The sequence below is a fragment of the Euleptes europaea genome, chromosome 7, assembly GCF_029931775.1.
Source record: "Euleptes europaea isolate rEulEur1 chromosome 7, rEulEur1.hap1, whole genome shotgun sequence".
Classification (NCBI taxonomy): domain Eukaryota; kingdom Metazoa; phylum Chordata; class Lepidosauria; order Squamata; family Sphaerodactylidae; genus Euleptes; species Euleptes europaea.
The window spans coordinates 14,982,057-15,006,155 of record NC_079318.1 but is presented as its reverse complement, the minus strand read 5'-3'; the positions used below and the strand labels follow the sequence as shown (position 1 = coordinate 15,006,155).

Here is a 24,099-nt window from a genome sequence, read left to right as displayed (position 1 = left end):
CTGCTTCTTCAGAAAAAAAAGGAAAGATGGAAGGGCCTGATACATAGTTAAATTATTTACAAATCCAATATTTTAGAAAGTATAACGCAATAAAAATACTATGACTACCTCACACAAAAAGACTGCTAGGATAAATGGCCTTGTACTGAACAGATTCCCACTGTATGAAATAACGAATGGCTGAATTATCTGAACAAAACCCCCCCTCTGTGAATCTTCCTTTAAACTGGTTATTCCTTTGCAATACATAAATCTTCTTAGGCAGGGCACTCTACCATCTGTTTGCTGTTGGTTATTTTTGCAGCTCTGGGGGCCAGAGGAAAAGGGGCAAAAAATTACTGCTGCTAAACAGCAAGCCAGAATTTATAGCACTGTTCCAATGCTCAAAAGTAATTTTATTTCAGCCAGGCAGACAAAACACATAACTACATAACCCAAACACAGTATTACCTGGGACAGCTCTGGTGGGGAAAGCGAGCTATTATCTAATGGTCTGTTCAATAGATTTTTTCCCTTTTCAAATGGACTAAAAGTGTGTTGCTCAGGCAAACAAATGGCCTCCTGCCTAACACTAAGAAAGGTAATTTTATTTTACATTAAAAAAACACCCTCTCTCTGATTAACAGTTTTTTCTTTCACCTTACCCTTTCTGCAAACACAGAACAAAACCATTAAAAATAAGACATGTAGGAATGCCTCTCTTAAATTATTGTCTAGAGGGTAAAAAAGCAGGAAAATAATAATAATGTGTACTTTCAGCTAGCAGAAAATAAACTACACAAAGCCAAAGTTAGGTTAGGCAACCAACATTTTTAACAGGTTGAAGAGATCAGGAAAATAGCATTTTGTGTGTGTGCGTGGGGGCATGTATAAGAGAGAGTAATCCTCTAGAATTGTTCTATGAAGTTAACAATGGCAGCAGCTCTTTTGTCTTTCAATAGCTGTAGTTTATGTCACTGTTAAAAGGTAAAGGTCCCCTGTACAAGCACCAGGTCATTCCTGACCCATGGGGTGACGTCACATCCCGACGTTTACCAGGCAGACTTTGTTTTATGGGTGGTTTGCCAGTGCCTTCCCCAGTCATCTTCCCTTTACCCCCACCAAGGTGGGTACTCATTTTACTGGAAGGCTGAGTCAACCTTGAGCCAGCTACCCGAAACCAACTTATGTCGGGATCGGACTCAAGTCATGAGCAGAGCTTGGACTGCAGTACTGCAGCTTACCACTCTGTGCCACGGGGCTCCTTTATGTCACTGTTGGTGTTTAGAAATTTGTCCCATTAGAGACTCTGTAGTTTAAACATTTATTTTTAAAATGAAGAGGTTCAAATTATGAAAATGTTCTTCAATTAATGTGGACTTCTTTCATCTTTGGTGAATGTGTCCAAAAGCACAACATTTTTGGTCTCAAGTTATTCTGATTGTTTTAGAAATTACTTGGTTTAGGCTGCCAGAGTTATATTTTCTGGCTATAGAAAAAACCGACCTCACCCCGGGAAGGAAAAGGGCACTGATTCTACATTGCCTAGTTCAGACATCTGCCATCAGTCACTGATTTGCCACAAGACTCTACTATATATGATGCTCTAGATGACTATTCCAGTCCACTCTGAAATGTTGCATCAGAACATTTCAAGGTCTATCCACACTTGTAATTACCACACGAGGCCGCAGACAGTGGTGGATCTACTATGAAACTTAAGCTTAAACCTCAGGGCTCTTAATCCCAGTGGGGCCCTAAAACAACTTTTTTTTAAATGAGTGAATTTCTCGACAAAATCAACGGAGTTTTTTTTAACGTTTTTGTTATTAAAATAAGGCTATTTTAGTGATAGAATCATAAGCCAGTGGATTGAAGTACTTAATATTGACCTTAGAATATGCTCTAATACCCATTTCATATGGCTCCAAATGTCCCTGTAATTGGTCAAATTTCTAAATTTTCTCAGAGGCTAGCAGCATTCAAACCCCCAGCTGTATGGGCTCGCTCAGCTTGCCAGAATCTCATAGCCTACATTTTGGCAGCTGGATCCTTGAATCCTTCGTTGGTGCATGGCTTAATAGTTCTATAGTTCAGCCCTTAGGCTAGAGCCAATTGGAACCATAAAAAGACACCTGAATTCCCAATTCAGGCTGCACTGGTCTCACTTGGGCATTTTAACACCAAAAATAAGATTTTTACCTCTTTAACCTAATGAGCCCCCGCTGATGACCTTTTACCTCTCTATTAGAGAATGAACTAATACATCTGCCATAGAACAACCCCACTGAAGAAGACAACAGCAGTTACCCAGACCTCATTGCTACTGGGAAGGGGCCCACTGTATGGCCCATTTTCAAGAACTCCACCCCACCACCCTGTTCTCCACCATTTGGGCCTCAAGGTCCTTGCAAGGGCAGCAAAGCCCTTTGGACCTTGTTGGATGTTGCCCTATTGTTGCTGGTTGCAAAGGGCCCCCCATAACAGTTCAAACTTCAGGGTCCCAAAAATGTAGGTTAAGTACAACTTGTGAATTTGCTAATGTTACAGATGACATGATCAGGGACCAGGTATGAACAAAGACAATTCTGAAATGCCTTAAAAACTTTGTATGATAAAAGAACTGACTTTGACAAAAACCATACAAATTGCTTGAAGAATGAAAAATGCTCTCCACTGTGCTAAATCACTGACTAGAAATTCCAGAACCATTAAATGTTCAACCTGTACAGAACAGAACTGTTAGCAACACATCCTCAAAGAAAACACCGGCAACCGCAACCGCAGCATACCTATTTAGTACTATTGGTGCGGTAAACTGAGACATAAAGCTGATTTCACAGGTTGTCCTGAAAAGGGAGCAGCATGCAAGAAGTAAAATAAAAAGGACATTTTGCTAGAATCTGTAAATATTCAGTCAACAGTGTCTCAGAAGCCACAGAGGAGAATAAGCACACTGATCCTTATGACTAAGTTTGCAGTGTTATCTACACATATTGTTCTCCACACTGCATGGTGTGAATCAATGATTCTGGTTTCCAGCACACTATAATTCCTCATCACCCGCACATGGTGCTATTTACTGCTAATTATCTTCTACTGCATTCTTGAGCTATATGTCCAGGAGGGTATGATGGGTCTTCCATTGCTATCAAATGCAAACACTTTAAGTCTCATGGAAAGGTATATGTAGTCCAAAAGGGTGTTTCTATCCCAGGATGGCGTTGTTAAAGAGGAAAGAAATATTTTGGACCTTAATGGCATGAAACCTGCAAACAATGGAAAATTCACACATGGACATTTCTTTTGAGCTTCCAGAGGTGGTCTTCACTTATAGAAGTAGAAGGGGCTGTAAGGAGGGCAGAAGAATAAAACCTTGCCTTCTAAATCCTGCCATGATTTGTCTCCTTGCCTACACCAAGATAAAACAAGCTGCAGTTGGCTTTTTAAATGCAACAGAATTTCACTTAAGCATCTGGCCCTTCAGTACGCGATATGGAAGAGAAGTTGCCACTTGTGGCTTGGCTCTTCAGCCTTTCTTCTGTTTGTGATGCACCTTTTACCATAACGGGAAACAGTCTTCCAAGACTGACAAGATTCTGCTTGTAAGATCAGTAACTTTCTATGAGTTAAAAAGGACGGAGCGCCAGAGGAAAGAAGTGTGCAGCCTTTGCGACTGATAGGGTTGCCAACCTCCAGGTGGTGGCTGGAGATCTTCCGCTATGACAACTGATCCTTAGGTGACCCCTGGAGAAAATGGCTGCTTTGGAGGGTGGAATAGATGGCATTATACCCCACTGAAGTCTCTCCCCTCACCAAACTGCATCCTCCTCAGGCTCCACCCCCAAAATCTCCAGGAATTTCCCAACCTGGAGCTGGTAACACTTCTAACTGATGAAGACGGGCACCAGTGAAACAAGGGTTAGGATCCAAGCCATAGTATTGTTCTCTTTTTTAATAGGGTGCTGCTGCAGAGAACAGGTCAGGGTATGATGGTTTTACTCTCTATTCCAGGACCACTGGGGAAAACAGGTAAACTATTCCTTCAGGCCTCTCCACCTGTATTGGCTGCTAATATAAATGAGTTTGCTCTACTTCTTCAGTCTGGAACAGGCAGAACGGAGATCAAGTACACATCTTCTGCACTGAGGATAACATATGAAGCGGAAGTCAGTCACAAAATCACTGCTGTGCCCCAAGCATTCTGAAGTCAAACTTCATGATTTTTAGGGCCCAAATCCCACCCTCTAAATTCTCAGGCAATTCGGACAAGTATGTTAAACAAACTACTATATTTGTATTTTTATTTAATGGCTATAAACAGTAATACAAGGTCTTTTTGGACTACAAATTTAAATATGCAGTCTGTCCATTAAAGAGTGTTAAATCAGTGAAAGCCCAGTACAAATCAAACCAGTAATAACAAGTCAAACAGTAATAACTGCATTGTAATATGTTCTTGACAAGCATATATTTTTCAATTATGGATGCAATTTAGTCCAGATTAACTGCCCCTGCAGTAATTCTCTCAACAGCCAGTTTGGTTATTATAGGAATGTCTTGATCTTGTCCCCAGCAAACCCAGTTAAAAAGTCTCATATGAAGATGACAGCACCAATAGTTTTAGTACAGGCTTGAACCTTTGTTGTCCTCCAGCACAAACTATATTGCTATACCGTCCTGAAAACTACAGAGGAAAAATACTATCCAGTTATTGCACAATAGTATACATTAAAACTAGGGTTCCCAGCCCCCTGGTTGGGGGCAGGGTATCCCCTAACCCTAGCTGGTGTTTCCTGTCACCACTCAGAGAAGCATTAAGACAAAAATAAATTTTAAAAAATGGCTGTGGAACTGACATTAATCCCCTCTAGGAATTGGACAATTTCTAGAGGTGTGATATCACTCCTGGGTTTTCCTGGAAGTGATGTCAAGCCACTAACTGACAGCCACCCTCCCATATCCCTGCCCCCGGTATCCTGCTGGTAGCCAGGCTGGGCCCAGCAATCATAATTACAACATATTAATAAATGCAAATATTTGGAGATAAGGACGAGAGAAGAAATTTGCGGCTACTGAGTTCAAGTTTCAGTAATTACATGATGAAAGTGAGCATTTGAACAATCCCACAGAGAAACAGACGCCATGGCAAGATACTCCTGAAGGAAAGTAAGTGTAAAATTGCCCCATGGTTAATTTTGACATTTTTGTACATTTTAATTGACAAAACATAGTTACTGGGATGTCCAGAAAAGTAATAGTTCAACGCTGAACTTCCAAATGCAGTTACCAATTCATGGAACCTTGACGACTACTTCCAACCTGATAAACTATCAATTTTTTTTTTGAAATTTAAAATGATAATAATAATACTCTAAATTGCAGGGCCACCAGCCTCAAGAACACTGATACATTTTTTAGCAAAAGACGGTCTCCTTTCTGACCAACGAACTTCCAAATTGGCAATATTCTGCTAATGTGAAACAATACAAGATTTGACGAGACTGCAGAAATATGTTAAAGGTTTGTACACTTTAGTTGCAGACTCTCAAATTACACAGCACTATTACAGCTGCCAAGGAGAAACCCTTTGTACAATTCAAGGATTCTACCTTTGAAAAGGCAGATACTTTGAAACGTTACCCACCATTACCTGTGGAACTGTTCACCATGCTAGGTGCCATGTTGTAAGGAGGAGCTTGAGGGTTCATCAGGCTGGAGTTGTTGTTCATTGGCTGGCTGTAGGGGGAACTGGATCCCATGATGCCACTTTGATTCATGACAGGAAAGCTGCCTTGCCTGAGTGAAGAGAAAGCACACACACACGTGCACAAGCTCTCATTATCTTTTTTACTGCAGAGGAACGTTTAATTAGTCAGAGTAGGCATACTTCAGCATTCACAGATACCTAAAGAAGAGGTGGCTAGTTAGTTTCTGCCTGCAGCAGGGGAAGAGAGCTATTTGTTGGGCACTTATCAGATGAATTTAAAATTAGCTCATTTTCAGACTGGGTCAACAATCCAAGCTAATATCAAACAACCATGCAGATCTTTAAACGGAATACATGTTAATTTGATATGGACACAGCCTAATACTATGTACAGAGGCTGAGGTTCTTGCATGGCCACATGTACAAGATGATGGAAGCACAAAAGAGAGAAAGGAGTGCTTCCCATTGGGGCAGATAGGAGGAGGCTGTATAAATTAATGCTTTTAGAAAAAGAAAGTTCTTTTGATTCCACTTGGTCTACCATATTACAAAAGCAAGCCACAATAAAAATGAAAGAATGCACATACACACACACACAAATATGTTGATGCTTTTTCTGTATGAAAGTAATTAACTATGTGCACTTATTAAGCGGGATGTTTGCTCTGAAGCACTTTGTATAGCAGCGAAAACTATAGACATGTACAGCTGTATCACAAGGCCTTTTGGAGGTTCCATAAGGTTCTCTTGAAATGTCTTTAATGGAGTTAATGAATGAAATCACAGGAATATTGCTCCTTGCCCCCAAAGCTTGTTTTGTAGGACTAATATAACAATATAATACCCAAAAAGATTGTTCATTATACTTCAAATGTTTGGTAGTGTAAAGGGAAGTACTCTCTAGCACCAAGAGAACTGTGTAAAGTATCTAATCCATGGGGAGAAATGTTCACAGGGTATAGAAGTCATAGATGTCATAATCTTCTGTTGTTCTGAACAAATATTTATCTTGACTTACGCTGACACCCTAGCCCTCCTCAGATGTTCCTATATAAAAAAGAGGTTATATGGCCTGGTTTTAACACTTTCTGCACAAATAAACATGTGCTTAGGACAGGGTCTCACACTCACAGTATGCCTCCTAACAGTGCCATCTTATATACACTTACGCTCTTCTAAGTCCACTGAAGTTAACGGGCTTAGAAGGATGGAACGCTTTAGGACTATACTGTAAATCAAGGAAAATACCCCTGTTCTGATCTCCCTCAAAGTAACTAAATTTGATAAACTCATCAGTTTTTCATCTTACTTTATTGAAGCATCTCTCTATGAGAGCTGATCTATGCCAGCCATTTCACACTTCAGCAGGATAAACATGGTAGTACAAAAAGGCTAAGGCTCCTGGATGGAAAGAAGAAGGAAGAGTTGGTTTTTATATGCCGACTTTCTCTACCACTTAAGGGAGACTCAAACCAGCTTACAATCACCTTGCCTTCCCCTCCCTACAACAGACACCCTGTGAGGTGTGTGGGGCTGAGAGAGTGTGACTTGCCCAAGGTCACCCAGCTGGCTTCGTGTGTAGGAATGGGAAAACAAATCCAGTTCACCAGATTAGCCTCCGCCGCTCATGTGGAGGAGTGGGGGATCGAACCCGGGTCTCCAGATCAGAATTCACCGCTCCAAACCACCGCTCTTAACCACTACACCACGCTGGCTCTGCCATTACCAAGAACACCAAGCAACACCATACTGTATGGGCAGGAAAGATAAAATAAATGCAGTTTACTCAGATAAAAAATATGGTTAACTCCCAGTGACGAGGGGCGGGGGGGGGGAAGTATCTGCTGTCCTCCTTATTTCTAGAAGCGGGAAAACAAAGCATTGAGTAATGGTGTCCTAAATGCTCCCCCTTCCATATTTTTCAAAAGCCTGTACCAATCTAAACACATATAATTAGTATTTATTGGCATTTTAGCATTCACAGATATGTGGAAAATATTGTTTTATTTATATTACTTTAATGTTGGAATAAGAAAAGAAGGCTAGAAAACACTGGGTTTAATATGCTGTATGCATTTTTTCAGTGGTGGTAAATGTGTAATTTTTTTAAAGGAATATATTTTAAGTCAGTTTTGCCCTTTGCTGTATAGAAAAAAAAACTTTACTTCTATAAAAGCAAAGGATTTTTTTTGATATGAAGGAGACAGATGACATATAATGTCATTCTGCTTTCAAAGCTTATGATGAACTGGGGTGGGGGAGGGTGGCATTTATATTTAAAATGCACAGTTGTACTATTCTCCAAAGGGAAAAGACAAAGGGAAAATGGATAAGACCATTCGACATTAACTTTGAAATGTTTTTAGTGAAATCAATCTTTTCTTATGTAAATACTGTTTCTTTAAAAATGTTCTAAAATGTGTTCAAAACTGTTTTAGAGAACAAGCTTAGGTGATACCCCCTCACATCTGGGTACCTATTCTGCATTAACAAATACCCTATATACTAGAAATAAATAGTCCATTAAGGCAAAAACAGAAATGAAACAATGGCCCTAAAACTGAAAATGCTACTTCTCCAAACTAATGTTGTGTTTTTATATCAGGGCCACCATTACATAAATAGCACTTTTGGAGTATCCAGCACTTTCCATGGATCTGTGTGCATTTCTTTTTGAGGCTTCAACGAAATTTGACTTTAAAGAGAACTTAGATCAACATAGGGTAAGCAAATTTAAGAAAGTATTATTTCAATATCAACAAACAGTTACTACTGATCTTTAATTTGACATCTTTCATATCAGATAGCTTCTTTAATTATGGGGTTCCCTGAAAGCAGAAAGTTCTGTCCACACAGACCTGGGGACCTTCTGCCATGTTAACTAGGCAAAGCAACAAATATATAGGAAGATTCTCAGTGTCTATAACAGCAATATTACACAGCCAAAGCAAAGCAAAGAATACACAACCAATCCCCACACACTCTAGGCAGCTTAAAAATAAATAAAACAAACTACAGTTCTCAAGAAATTCTATAAAGCCTTTTAACCTAATAATGCCTGTAGGAAACATGGAGTATCTATTAGTCCAAATCATACCATCAATCAAACTGTATGAAAAATATGACCTAAATGACAGTGCCCCACACAGAAAGGAGTGTAGATGCGGTGCATACCAATGTTATTGATTCCTACATATTTAGTGGAACTCTCTCACACAATTCAGGAGGCATTTATAATAATAAAAAGTGAAAAAAGTGAAAAAATCCAGTTATTTGAAAATATACTTTGAGATTCTATAATCATACAAGTAACTTAGTTATCACCATTATGATACATTACTTTCCTAGAGAATCACGGTTGTTCAGCTATCCACTGCAGAAAGACCCATGTGAGAAAACATGTTTGGACTGGCGTTATCATACCTTCCTGCCCCCCTTCTGTTTTTGCATGACCCATCTGATTTAGAGACTGTAACCAGAGGCAACCTCACATATTGGCAGACAGATCTTTCCCCCTTGTACTTGTGTGTAAGGAAACCCTAGAGGAAACAGATATGTCCTAGGGGGATTCTTACCCTGCTGTGTTTGTGTTACAATGAGCAACTTCAGTGTAGCTCACTTCTGAGAGTGAAGAATAATACCAGCCTTCCCTGAGAAGTCGCTTCAGGGCAGCACTCTGAAGGGTGACATCGTTTCTGCAGCTCTTCCAATAAATGGAAGCAAATCCACTCCCAGCAGTAACTTGACACATAACTTTCTGGTACTCACAAAGATAGAGGCAAAGTTCCTGAAAGAAAGACCAGGTGACGGGCAAGGGATTCCAACAGCACTGGGATGTGGCAGTGTCAAGAAAATAATTATTGTGACTCTGAAACCATTAGACCAGAAGAGCCAAATGTTAGCAGAAGGAGGGTGATACTCCTAAGAGCAATGAAAACAGAGATGGAAATGATCCCATCAAAGGACAGAAGCAGTGTAAAGCAGGCTGATGGGTGAAAAAATCCACCAGTGCTCAGATGGTTTCCACGTCAATGTTTTGTCAAGAGCACTACAATATCTAAATCTGTTCCAGGAGCAGAAATGGGGAATTTGGGAACAGTCATTCATTATTTTCCTTCTTGCAACTATCCCCAGTACCTATTGTCCTGCTTTCACCATATTTCCCTTGACTGCTACACCAAGTTCTCACCCTCAGCTTCCCAGTAATTTGGATATAGGTGCTAAGAAGACCTATTGTCAGAGTGTCTGAGGTTGTCAGGACAGAGGTTGCCTTTTGATTGTCTTCTGAGTCCTTGCCTAGCCATGCTCGGGCTGGCCCGTACAAGCGGTTAGGCTCTTGACATGAGTTCGGCCAATGTTTGCATTTGCTTTGATGTACATTTGCTCTGTTATTCCCACACTCCCTGTTCCATTCCCCCTCCTTTGCCTTGGCCTTGAGCGGCTAACGAGAAGCACCGTGTTTAGGCTCTGTCTTCCCCCTCACAGCCAAGCACCGTTATCTAGTCATTTCCCAGGCCGTTTGAAACTGCACCTGTGATGTAATCATGCTTTTAAGTTATGCCTCGTAGCCTGGCTCATTATTAGCAGCTTTGAACCTGCAAGATGCCTTAGCTTTGCCTGTTGCTTCTACAATAAAGTTTACCTGCTTCTGACTTGGCTGTCTGAGCGAGTGGCTTTTTGGGAATTGCCCAGGTTGGCTGGAGAACCTGACATTAATACATAAGATACAAAAAAACCCTTATTGTCAACACCCTATTTTACTCACGAGTAGTAAGTCAACATCCTATTTTACTCATGAGTAACAAGATACAAAAATGTATTGTCAACACCCTATTTTACTCATGAGTAGTATGTCAACACCCTATTTTACTCACGAGTAGTGATATATATGTATGTGTTTTCAATTTTGATAGCCATAATAGCTGTATTTTTTTGAATTGCCAAACCTCCAGGTGGTGGAGAAAAGTGCAGGAATTACTGAAATTACTGAGATATAACAGGACAACACACAAGTGTGACAAAGTGTATCAAAGTGTATCAAGTGTACAAATTAACATATAACAAACACACAATATAATACAAAACTCTTTCAAAGTCCAAGGTACAAAATGCTAGTTTAAGAGCCAAGCATCAAGGAATTCTTCATATAGAAGTTGCTAGGAAGACGATCGTTTCTGTATTCTTCATCAGTTCCATTTAGTTCAAGTTTCTCTTATATGCAAAATTTAAATACAGTCTCTTTCTCAAACTGATAGGAGATCAAGCTGTGTATGGTCTTTCAAATTAAGGTTCCAATACAGGATACAACATTGTCAATACACAAATTGTACAGACAAATTCAACATTTCAACTGTTCCCACCGGGATACTCTTTGGCAACTGGACTCTTAACAGCCCATTCCTGAGCCTCATGCTTTTTTTGTTTGTTTGTTTAAACAGGGCCTTTTGCTCCATAGAGAACAGCGAGGCTGCGCCTGCTAAAAAGCTGAAAAGCAGGCGCAGCAATGCTGTTCCCGGAGCTGGCATATTGGCGCGAATGGGGACAGGAAGCCGCCTAACCGGTGTCTCCCCCCCACCCCAGAAACGCCCCCCCATGCCAGCGGGGCCATTGTACACTGTAGCCTCAGCCACAGAGAGGCTGCACTGGTAGAGGGGTGCGGTGCAGCTCCGTGGCACTTGTGCACCAGCGGAACTACCCTCCCCGCCAGCGTAAGTGCTTGTAATCGTGTGATTACACGCACTTACACTGGCTGGGAGGTCATGCTGCCTCCTAAAGAGATTCGTGCCAAATATCAGGAATGGGCTGTTAGTCCCTCCCCTCTCCAAACCTTGACCTCCTTAGGCTCCACCCCAAAAACCTCCTGTCGGTGGTGAAGAGGGACCTGGCAAACCTACCCATAATACTTTTGTTTTCAATAAAATGATAATTGACTGTGACAAACTGCTGCTTCCATTGTAGAGTCCATTAAGAACTGAGCTGAGATCACCAGACTTGTTTTGATTAACTTCCATGTCCATAAACACCAATAAATATGCCCCAAAGACACTGCTAAATATATTTATATATGCTTAAGGTCATAGCATTATTTGTTGGTAACTCAAGTTTAAAAAAGGGGGGGATAATATGCTTATGCCAACATTTATTTTCAACAAAGGGCTATTTGATCTACTCTATCTGAAAGATTTAGCTTAAAAACACACTTTCAATCTGTCCTCTACAACCTAAACTCTACTGAGTCTAAATTAAGATTAGTTGAGGTGTTCAAAGCTTGTTTCTAAACCTGTAGTGGCATTTACAGATGAAAGCCTAACTGTTCAAGTATGAAACAAATTCAATGAGCTACATGCAACACTCTGAAGATAATACTCTGGTTAAACGCAAGCCAGTGGGAGCTTTTTTTGAGCAACAGAAGCAAGATTTTTACCCAAGGTTAGAGAGTGCCAATGATTAGACATAATGAAATGGGGGGGGGGGGGTTCAAACTGCATAGGATGCAGAATCTGCTGAAAGGAATTAATAACCTCCCAAGTTCTCACACATCCAAACTAATCGCCTGGTGAACGACTGCATTCATAGCAGAATATGCCATTTCCCCCATTTCTAAACTATATTAGCCTCTTTTCCAGGTACCTATTTAAGGCAGGGCCTGTCTGAGATGCAGGCCACTGGTGGAAGCCATAGCCAAAGAGTTTCTGGACTTTAGCTGTTAATTGGTTCTTGTGGGTTATCCGGGCTGTGTAACCGTGGTCTTGGTATTTTCTTTCCAGACGTTTCGCCAGCAGCTGTGGCAGGCATCTTCAGAGGAGTAACACTGAAGGACAGTGAGGGAGTGAGGGAGGGGGTGGCCAGAAGCCGCGCTCCCTCCAGGTGGTGGCAGACCTCGAATGCCACCTTGATGGCCAACAGCTCCTTCTCCCAGATTGTATAGTTCTGCTCTGCAGGGGAGAGCTGGCGGGAGTAGAAGGTACAGGGTCTCAAGGCTATCGTACCTGGTTCAGTGGCTGAAAGGCCAGTAATAATTCAAGAACCCGAGGAACCGCTGTAATTCTTTCCGGTTCCTAGGTGCTTGCCACTGTAAAATAGCCTGGACTTTCTCAGGATCCATTTGAATGCCTACTGGAGAGTTCCGATGGCCCAGAAAATCGATGGTGGACACATGGAAGGCGCATTTCTCCAGCTTGGCATACAAGCGGTGCTGTCACAGCCGTTGGAGAACTTCCTGAACATGTTGCTGGTGTTGCTGGAGGTCCTGGGAGTAGATCAGGATGTCATCTAGATAGATGACCAGGAATTGGTCCAGTAGATCCTGGAAGATGATGTTCATGAAGAGTTGGAATACGGCTGGGGCGTTACAGAGACTGAAGGGCATGACCAAGTATTCACATTGGCCGTACGAGGTCCCGAATGTGGTCTTCCATTCATCCCCGTCGGATGTGGACCAAGTTGTAGGCTCCTCGCAGGCCCAGTTTTGAGAAGATGGTAGCTCCTTTGATCCGTTCCAATAAATCTGAGATGAGGGGAAGAGGGTCCCGGTCCCGGATGGTGATGCAGTTCAACGCTTGGTAGTCATTGCAGAGCCTGAGCTCCCCGCATTTCTTCTTCACGAAGAGAACCGGGGCGGAGGTGGGGGAAGAGGAAGGCCGGATGAACCCATGATGCAGGTTCTTGATTAAGAACTCCCAGAGAGCAACTCGTTTGGGTTCTGACAAAGAGTACAACTGCCCCACAGGCAGCGGGGCATCTGGCTTGGGAGTAATTCTGCAGTCATATGGACGATGGGGTGGTAACTGATCTGCCTCTTTCTCCTCAAAGACATCCCTGAAGGCCTGGTATTCTGGAGGCAGTTGACTCCCTTCTGTGTGGGCACATGAGCCCAAGACTGTCGGGTGCGCTCCTGTTGTGGCAGAAGGCAAAATAGTGATCTGCTGGGTATGCCAGTCGATGGCCAGGTTGTGGTGACGGAGCCAATCCATGCCCAAAACGAGGGGGAAATGGGGCATCTGGGTAATGTCCAAAGACCTCCGTTCTAAATGTTGCTGGACGTACAACAAGAGAGGAACTGTCTCCTGATCCACTGGACCTGACTGAAGCAATCGACTGTCAATAGCCTCAACCTTCATGGGCTGCTTTTTGGGCCTTAGAGGCACTTGATGTTGCTGGGTGAAGGTGCTGTCCATGTAGGACCGGGAGGCGACCGAGTCAAACAAGGTGTGAGCCACCGGGCAGCTCGGTCCTTCAGCAGGCTGATCACAAAGCTCACTTTAAGCTGGTCTGTTATGAAGTCCTGGGCCCGGGTGCTCATGTACAGGCGGCATTGGGCCAGGAAGGTAGAGAAATCCTCCCGCCTCCCATCAGACTTCTCTGGAACATGAAGGGGACACTTGCTAGCGGGGGCAGGGCGGCTTCTTCTACCACCTGTGCCTGTAATTGGGAGACCATCCCTGTCAATTGGATGAGTTGGATCTGCACGGTCCGGTGCTGCTCAGTTAGGTCTGCCAGGGCCTGTTCCATGCTGGAGTTTTCCACAAGCCCCTCCCTCTGGAGTAGCACCGTGATGGTGGAAGCAATCTGTACTGGCCGGGCAGGCGAGATGGGCTGCTATTGCAGCATGGTGCAGAGGGAGTGAGGGAGGGGGTGGCCAGAAACCAAGGAGGAAACTGAAGCCAGAGGCTTCTGCAGCCGGCAGGCTGCACTAAGCAGTGAAGACAGCGGGGGATGCAAAGTCCGATAAACAATTCCAGAAGTTAGGCCGGGGCTGGTACTTATCAGGGTCGAGGCAGCAGAGTTGTCAATTAGGCAGTCCAAGGTCAGGGTCACTGGCAAGGCAGTCCGTTGTTATCCAAAGGCAGTCCGGGTCAAAAGCAGGCAAGAAAATACCAAGTGGAGCAGCACTGAGACCAGAGATCAGTACATTGCTTCCACACTTTGGTTCCTTCCTCAGTTCCTTAAATCTAGCTGGCTCACAGAGCGAGGCTGGTCTGGCCTCACTCTCATCTTTCATAGCTGTCCTCCCATGCCTATTCTGAATTCTTGCAGAGCGTTGTCTTTCACTCATTATAGCTCTCAGTCTTTTCCTTCTGCGAGATCCTGGGATTAAATCCTCTCCTTCTGATAGCTGACTTCCCGATGGGGTCTGTACTTCCCTTGCCTGAGTCGGCTCTGTTAATCTAACAGCTGGTTCAGGAGACGTGTCGGCTGCATTCTCTGGCGAGACTGCTACTTGTTCTAGTTCATCATCTGAGCTCTCAGAAGCAGGTGAGTCCATGACAACCAGTGAGCTTCCATGATCTGGATTCAATGGAATCCAGTGAGTCGGATTCAAACCTTGGTCTTCCAGACCCTAATCTGACTACACCACGCTGCCCTAACTTAGTATTTTTCTTCATTTTATGGGGGCCTTCAGCCATGAATTTGCTCCATATTTCTGATCTTTGACTGATCTAGATCACTGGCTCCTGCCAGCTTCAACAAAGAAAATACTGTAGTTTCTCCAGGAGGCAACATTTTAAGCAGCAACTTAAAAAAAAAATCTTGGACATGTTACCAGGGTGGCTATTTGATTACAAACTATGAAAATGACTGTTAGGATGCACTCACAAATCACAGCACCCTGACCAAACTGCCCAGCACGTTATCCATGCCAGGTCTGCCACATGACAGTATCTCCTTTCTCTTATAAATGTCAGAGTATGATTTGAAGGGTTGTTATTTAAACACACTGACCTGCACAATAACCAGAAGTACTTTATTTAAATCTGACTGGAGATGGGTCTAGCTGTAAAAAGCTTATAATCTGTCATATCCTGACATCGAATGGGTTATTATAATGAGAGCAATTCAGGGGTGAGATCTGCAAATATATTTTCTCTGGTAGGATTTTCTTATTGTCTCTTGCACACAATTTTCATATAACCTTTCCTTCTTGTCACAATATGAGCTTCTAGGAAGATACAGCTATTAAGAAAAGCAGTGGATACAGAGGAGAGAGTGTGAGGGTTTTTTGCGTACATGTGAGAACCAAAAACTCTTCCTGAACTATTGCCAGAAAGCAGCCAGTTTTATGAGAACTGAAATATAAAAAGCTGCCTTACAGTGAGTTAGATAACTGATCCCTCTAGCCTTCCAATATTATCTAACACGGCAGCTCTAACAAAGAGATCTTTTTCCAGTCATCCTATTGGAGATGATGGGGCAGAGCCTGCGACCTTGTTCATGTAAAACAAGTGCTCTTCCACTGAGGGCCAAAACCAGGTTGCACTTTTCTGTAACTGTTGTTCATCGAGTGCCTTCTGTGCAGGCACACATGGGACCGCGCTGGCCAGCTGAAGACAGTAGTTTCGCAAAGCTTCTTATATAATGGCAAACCATGGTTTAGCATTATATGTGCAATAAGCAACACAGAACTGGCCCTTGTTTAATTGGAAAAAAAACACTGCATTTTTATACTGTTTTCCAGCATCAAAACTCTTTATCCTGTCTTGATATTTGTACTTTGGCATAACTTTAACATATATTACATTTAATCTTCAGATTAGGCAGTAATATGTAGAATTCATTTTTCTAAAAAGGGGCATTAAAATGTACTTGGGACCCTCCTGGATATCATAAAACCCCAATAAAAATGATAGGGATAGAAATATTATTTCTTACTCATACACAGATTATATTACACATGAAAGTCTAGTCGGAATCAAGAGATCCTCAGCCAATTACATCCCTCAACAGCAAGCTTCAATGAAGCTAAAACCAAGTTCAACACAATCAGCTGCAGGGAACAAAACGAACTGTAAGACTGACAGCCTAATCCTGTGCCTGCAAGCTTGGAAATAAGTCTCACTGAATTCAATGCATGTTTTCCTAAGTAAGTACATGATGCGATTGATTTAGAGAGGTGAACTGCTTTGCACACTTATGTTTTAAGTAAATGTGCTGAAGTTTGTTCTGCTCATTCAAGGACATTGGTCCATGCTGTTCTCTGCACTGACATAGTATCCATTTGTTGTTATTATTAATTAAACTTGTATCCTGCTCTCAATCCCGACCAAGACTAACATCTATTAAAAACAACCCAGTGGCTAACATCCATTAAAAACAATCCAGAACATAATACCCAAAATAGTGTGATACTTTTCAGAATAGAATCTCTCAATAGAACCAGTTGCCGCCTATTAATAGCACACAGGTCCACAGCAAGTCTGGGGGAAAGCAATCGGGACCCCCATACACTCAACAGTTGAACAGAGAAAAACGGGGGGGGGGGGGAGGCCAGCTGTGATACACACCGTTGCTGCCTTCAACCGTAGGCCTGGTGGAACATCTCTGTCTTGAACAAAATCCTGCAGGGCCCTGGTCTCGCTAGAGGGAGAGTTCCACCAGGCCGGGGCCAGGGCCGAAAAAGCCATGGCCCTAGTTGAGGACACCCGGACAGTTTTCAGGCCAGGGGCCACCAGTAAGTTGTTATTTGCAGAGTATAGTGTTCTCTTGGGGGCGTACCAGGAGAAATGGTCCCATAAATGGTTGGACTGCACAAGGCCTGAATTCATTCTTAACTTCTGTCCAAGATTTAGTCACATTTACCCAAGCCTGGTGGCACGCCAAGACTTTACAAGAATCCTAGCCAACAGTTTTTATCTAAACCCCCCACAAATGCTGATTTCTATAAACTTTCACTACCCACACAAAGAACCTGGGTCTTCCAGATCTTTGTCCGGCATCCTAACCCCTACACCACACTGATATTTCAGTCCTTTTACTAATTAACCCTCGCACTGAATTTATCTTTTCCTCCATTCCTGTACTCTGTATTAATATTTTCATTGAAGTGTCATCAGTTCCCTCAGATCTCTCTCCTCTAACCATCACCAGTTCTGTGCATCACTTTGCATTTAGTGACACTGCGTTGGATCCTGCCAATTTGCCATAAGCAGAAGTGGATCAATCTCTTCCTTCCCTTTCTTCCTGTGATGCCTGAAAAGCTGATTGAGGGGTGGGGTCACAAAATTCTTGTCAATAAAGTCAATGGTCGGGGGCTGCAGTGAGGAGGGGAATCAAATAAGACTGTCCCGTCTCCCTTTTGTGTTAGCAGAACATCAACTAGCTACAAACCCTTGAACCTCATATATTGTTTTGTCCTCCATTGGAGAGACCCTTGTGGAGCCCTTTGCAATTCACTTGGTTTTCACCATCCTAAATAATATGGTGCCATCCACAACCTTGGGAGCTTCTCTGCTCCTCATTCGCTCCAGATCATCTTTTCTGTGTAAAACCTTTATGACCTATTACAACATAATAATCAATCAGGATCATTGCAATAATTCAACAGGAGTTTCCTTTCTCTTCTTAGTAGGACATATTTTTAAAAGACCACTGTTAGGGAAGGAAGCAAGCTGACATAGCTAGGACCAAGCCATCTGGTTTATTATCCCTAAAACTCTAAGCATTTTTAAAACTGCCAAACATGCCTTACATGGTGTGATCTTGAATTCCTCAATGTATTCTGTCAAAAGTATGAACAAAGGAAATACTCCTGTTAAAAAGAGAAAGAAAGAAAAACCTGCTGAAGGAAACAGCGGAGTATTTTTGGCAAGGGAAAGGTGTGGGTCTTTAAAGAAAATGCCTCAATCCTGCTTGCAGATTAGCTAAACACACAAAAGCAACAAACCCATATATTTTATCTTTAATCTGAAAGCCTCTTATGATGACAGGAATCAATTCACCCTTTAATGAATTTGAGCCAGATTTGAGGCAGAGAGCAACAGCTGTTTAACAGTTCATAGTATCACTAAACAATCATTCAGGCCAAATAGCAAACTCCATTTCATCCAACTGAGTCTACAAGGGGATTTATTTTTGGAAGCAAAACATAGCTGCCCTGATGGGAAGTTATTGCTTCAGCATCCAAGCTATGCCACTGGGACATGTTTGTTCTATTTGCTGGATTCCTGCAGAATCCAAAATTTGGAAATTTCAGGATGAGAGTTCAGTGCAAGATAAGAAACCCTTTAACATTACAGACACTAGGGTACTGTGATGTCTAACACAAACTGTCCTGTTTTATTTCTTTTATTACCAATAGCAGAAGTTTCATGCTGATGCTATACAGGAGGACACTAAATAGTAAATTCAGTTCTGTGGTAAGGGGTCATTTAAAAAATAATAGCTGAAATTTGTCCAAATCTAACCCCCACCAACTGTTTTAGCTTAGTGTATTGTAAGGAATCTATAGACTCGTTAGACTTACATCTATAGATGTTCTGGCTTGCACACACATTCAAACAGGAATATTTAACCTTCTTGTTCCGCACAGCAGTTGCAAACAGAGTAAGCATCATATCTCTGCTCAGAGGGAAGGCTAAAAACAAAGAGAAACCCTAGACCTCCAATGCAGGAAAACTTCAACACCAGTTGTACAAGGTGAGCATATCACACAAGTGTACTTTTAAAAAAATATTATAATTTCCACCTGAGCTTTCGAGATCAAGGTGGTTAAACATACATACAAAACTTGCTAGGGGAAAATCTAGCACTCACAAATTTTAAATATTTTACTTTAGCCTTTAGCTTCAAATCTTTTGCCCCATTTCTTCTCTTTGACATACTAATGCATCATGTACGTTAGCTGTATTTCCTTGCCAGTTGCTCCTAGTCTGTCCACGGCCTTGCAGGCTCAAGGCTCTGGAGGAAATATGGAAAAAGTGCTTTGCTGGCACTAGCAATATGAAATATGAATTACAAATACAGAGACAGCACTGGGAAACACTCCTGGAGGGCTCAGCAATGTATAGATTACATGCATTCAGACCCATACCATTTACAATAATAAAAGAGTCAATATTCTGAAGTCCTATATGCTAGGAACAACATAGTTATTCTGGATTTACAGTGGAGTAAATCAGAAAAAAAGTGATACATGGTTTTTATACAGAAGAGGAATCCACCCCAAGTTACCTAGGAGCCTAACGTGAACATAATATGTATACGATACATGATCAATTCAATGACTATTTTATCAAGTGTATTAGCTGGACTAACAGAAGTCCCACATTTCAATGGACTTTCATTCCAAGCAAGTGTGCACCAGACTGCAATCTGAGAAGGCAGCAGGCATCTACAGACAGAAGCTGAGGTTACATATTCTGGAGAATAACACACCTTAGAAATGGCTCTTGCCGGTGAAAGTTCACAATGAAACTGCAGCTTTTATCTAGAGAGAAGGCCAATGGTGCTTCCATTCGCACAAGAGGGATTTCAGCTTTTCCCTTTCACAAGCAGACCTTGCATCACCTGAAAAGTACCTTAAAGTTTAGGTACCCTCTGAAAAAATATCTCACATGGTGCAAGGAGTTGCTACGAAACACCAAAAATCAACTCCTCCTCCACAGTGTATAAATGGGCTACTCTGGATCAAAAGCCTTACTTTCTAAGGTGCTATAGTGTGTGTGTGTGTGTGTGTGTGTGTGTGTGTAAACTGCCATCAAGTTGCAGCCGTCTTATGGCGACCCCTTTTTGGGGGGGGGTTTCATGGCAAACAGAGGTGGTTTGCCAGCGCCTTCCTTTGCACAGCAACCCTGGTATTCCTTGGTGGTCTCCCATCCAAATACTAACCAGGGCTGACCCTGCTTAGCTTCTGAGATCTGACGAGATCAGGCTAGACTGGGCCATCCAGGTCAGGGCAATGTTAATTCTGCTCTATAATAGTCTATTCTCACAATTTTTCAGAATTACTTCAGTATGAGACACAGGCAGCTGTGGATCAGAAAATACCTTTATCACATATGAAGGACGCCAATGTCACCATGTGATTCTATACCATCTTCTGCGCCAGAGAAGGAGGTTGCTCAGTAGCTTCTGCAGGGAAATCTCCCTTGACAGCATTACAACTTTTAGTATGAGTGGAAATGGCTCTCAGACAGCACACTGGGTGGACAATTTTCTGCCCTCCAGTTCATGCCAGCTCCCTGCCAGTTCATACAGACTAGACTGCAAAATCTGCATGGATAACTTTCCCATGGAAGTTCTTTGGAGGCCTTTTGTCATATCACCAGAAAGTTCTGACTAAAAATGGAGCAAACCAGCTCACATTCACCAGCTTCTCTCTCGATACACCCCCCGGAGAGCATTACATTCAGCAGATGCCAACTGTAAATTGCTGGTTTTAATTAATATGCATGGAATGATTGTTTTTAATTTTTATGATACATTGTTGTTGTGACCTGCCCTGAGCCTGGCTTTGGCTGGGATAGAGGGCGGGATATAAATCCAACAAACAAACATTTCCGTGTGTAAGCATGTTTACACGGTCATCCGCTTTTCAATTGAGATGGTGGTGGTAGTGAAAAAGAAAGGTTACTTCTCTGCTACCATTGCCTCAACTAGACTGTGTCCACTTCAATTATATTTATGAATTCAGTATCTAATGACCCTGAAGTGTGAGTCTGAAATTGATAGGAAATAGGATATTAGCTGTGATACTTTTGAATGATTTTCTGCCAATATCTCAGATCAACTCTGACCTGGTTGCCAGTCTGTCAATAGATAGTGCACAGAGGTGCCTGAATCTCCATCTGCCCCTTTTTAATGGATATTTTCTGTTTGCTCTTCTTGATCAATGTTGAAAGGATCGTGGATGTTGTAAAAGCTACTACCTGTAGGATTGATTCCTGCCCTTCTTGGTTATTAAAGTCTTTCAGGGAGGTGATAGTTGCTCCACTAATGAAAACTGCTAGTGCTTTCCTGTCGGAGGAGTTTTCTAAAGCCTCTTAAAGAGGACATTGCCGGAAAAGCCCTGTCTGCGTAAAAATCTGTGGCCAGTTAGAGGCTAGTTTTTAACAAATCTGCTTTAAGAAAGGTGGTGGACAAAGAAGTAGCAGATGACTCTTTCCAGCCTGGTTTTGGAATAGATGCGGCTTTGGTAGTTCTGTTTACAGATGGGTACAGATAATACCTCTTTATTGGTGTTACAGGTCTCTCTGCAGCCTTTGATGCAACTGATCACTCATTATTGTTAAAGAATCCATAAAGTAAGATGAGGACAGCTTTGAAATACCTTTCAGTATTTTTTTATTGGATCCTATGCAGAAGATCATAATTGGTGATGGATAGGATTGCCAACCTCCAGTTAGTAACTGGAGATCTCCTGCTATTACAACTGATCTCCAGCAGATAGAGATCAGTTCCCCTGGAGAAAATTGCCGCTTTGGCAGTTGGACTCTATGGCATTGAAGTTCTTCCCCACCCCAAACCCCTCCCTCCTCAGGCTCCACCCCAAAAACCTGCTGCCAATGGCGAAGAGGGACCTGGCAACCCTAGTGATGGAGTCTGTGGGACTTGTCTTGGGGCAACACACAGGCCTTAGTTTTGTGCCCTGTGCTTTTTTAAAATATCCTTGTTATACCTTTAATTGAGACAGTTTGTAGCTTTGATGTTGGATGTCATCAATATGCTGATAATGCTACATATCTTTTAAAATAAGCCATCAGATGTATCTGCCTCTGTTCTTGGCCACTGCCTGGAAGAGGCAATAAAGTGGCTGAGGAAGCACAAACGAAAACAGAATCTGGACTAGAGAGGGGTGATGCTAGTCAGTAAGCTGGATGTAAAAGTTCTCCCCACATAAGATGAGGTGACTGTCACATTCTGTGAAAAGTTTGGGGATTCTGTTACATTCTGCTCTACTTTTAGAAAACAGATATGTACAGTGTCTAGGAATGCATTTTTCCAGCTGCATCTGGGCCATAAATTATCTCCTTTGTTGGATGCAGCTGATCCAGCCATGTTGATCTATGCTACAGAAACTTTAGGATTGGACTACTGTAACATGCTGTACATGGAGCATCCCCTGAAGACAGTTCAGAAACTTCAATTAGTTCAAAATGCAGTGGTCCATTTATTATCATGAGTAAATTATTACATTCCTATTACTCCAATCTTTAATATTTGTACATTGGCTGGCAATATATTCCTGGGTTCAGTCTGAAGTCCAAGTGCTTATCTTTAAAGCTTTTAATTATGCTGACTTGTTTGCTGTTCCATTTAAGATGTCCTAGTCATGTGGGGGTTATTGGATTTAGACGTCTTAATTATGTTGTTACTCACCTTGGATTTATTTATTCAAACATTTATATTTTATATTAAGACTGTTCACTGATTTTTGAGGATGACTATGTACTTTTACACTTTTGGAGCCAAACTGATGGTCAACAAAAATGAACCCTCCGTGCTAAAAGACTCATATTACAACACTGGAAAGATAAAAGTCCACCTCTAGTAAATCAATGGATTGAGGACCTCATAACTTGAATAATATTCAAACGTATGGCATATAGACGGCAATTGCTCAGGGACTCATTTTTAGATATTTGGAAACCATTTATAGAAACTTATGTGTGGCTCTGCTACCACTGTTGTTATATTTTTGTCTTTATGTATATCTTTTTAAAAAGTATTTTTCCTGGGTTTTTTTTTTAAATAAAAAGGGAGAGAAATCCTAAAATAAATTATATTCCACCTTTCCTGATGGCTCAAGATGGCTTACAATAAATATATAATTAAAACATCATACAACAATAACCCCCCAACTAATAAAAAAAGATTTACTATCTTAATAACATTCAATAAAATGCATTAAAATGCTTGCAACCTACACTCCATTAAAAGTCTGGAGAATAAGGCAGCTTCATAAAGCATCCTAAAAATGTCCAAGAATGGCACTCCTGCCCCTCTTTGGTGAGCGTGTTCCATAAGGTGGGACTAACCACAGAAGAAGTATGGGTCCTCAGTGCTGTCAGGTGGGCCACATTTAATGAGGGAACAAATAGAAGGGGCCAGTCTGAAGACCTTAGTTGGTGCACAGGGACTTACGAGGAGAGATGATCTTTTAGGTATCCAGGTGCTGGTCCTTGAAGCGTTAAAGGTCACAACCAGCTGCTGGACCTGAACTCAGAAATAAACTGGGAGTCCATGAAGCCATGTTAAAACTGGCATGTTGTGTTTCTGACAGTCAGCCTCTAACAACTGTTAGGCTGCCTCATCGAACTTGCAAGATGGCCCCTTATTTAGAGACAGCCATCCTAGCCAAGCTTATCTACAGTAATGTAACCTTCAGACTACGCTACCGTAACATGCTCTACATGAGGCAGCTTTTGAAGACGTCTTGGAAGGCTCAGTGGTACAAAACATAGCAACAATACTCCTGCTTGGGGGTCAGCTGTTTGAAATGGTACTCCAGTACTCCACCAACTTCACTTGTGACCTATTTGCTTCCTGGCCAAATTCAAAGTGCTAGTTATTACTTCTCAAGCCCAGGGCCCTTATACTTCTCAAACCATATCTCCCTGTGCACTCCCATGCTCCAGCAGACAGCCTTCTCCTTGTGGTGCCTCTCTCAGGACCGTCTAGTTGGAAACAGACAG

General features: G+C 42.1%; 1 protein-coding gene across 7 annotated transcripts in view; it reads right to left on the bottom strand.

Moving 5' to 3' along the window:
- The window catches only part of ARID1B (AT-rich interaction domain 1B), a 437,633-nt gene that overhangs the window by 59,755 nt on the left and 353,779 nt on the right, over window positions 1-24,099 (bottom strand). For 5 of the 7 annotated variants that reach the window (XM_056853875.1, XM_056853877.1, XM_056853880.1 and 2 more), the window contains one exon: window positions 5,627-5,778. In XM_056853875.1, the coding sequence (XP_056709853.1) occupies window positions 5,627-5,778 (152 nt within the window). The remainder of the gene's footprint in view (window positions 1-5,626; window positions 5,779-24,099) is intronic. The other 2 variants (XM_056853878.1, XM_056853881.1) reach the window with 1 other exon arrangement.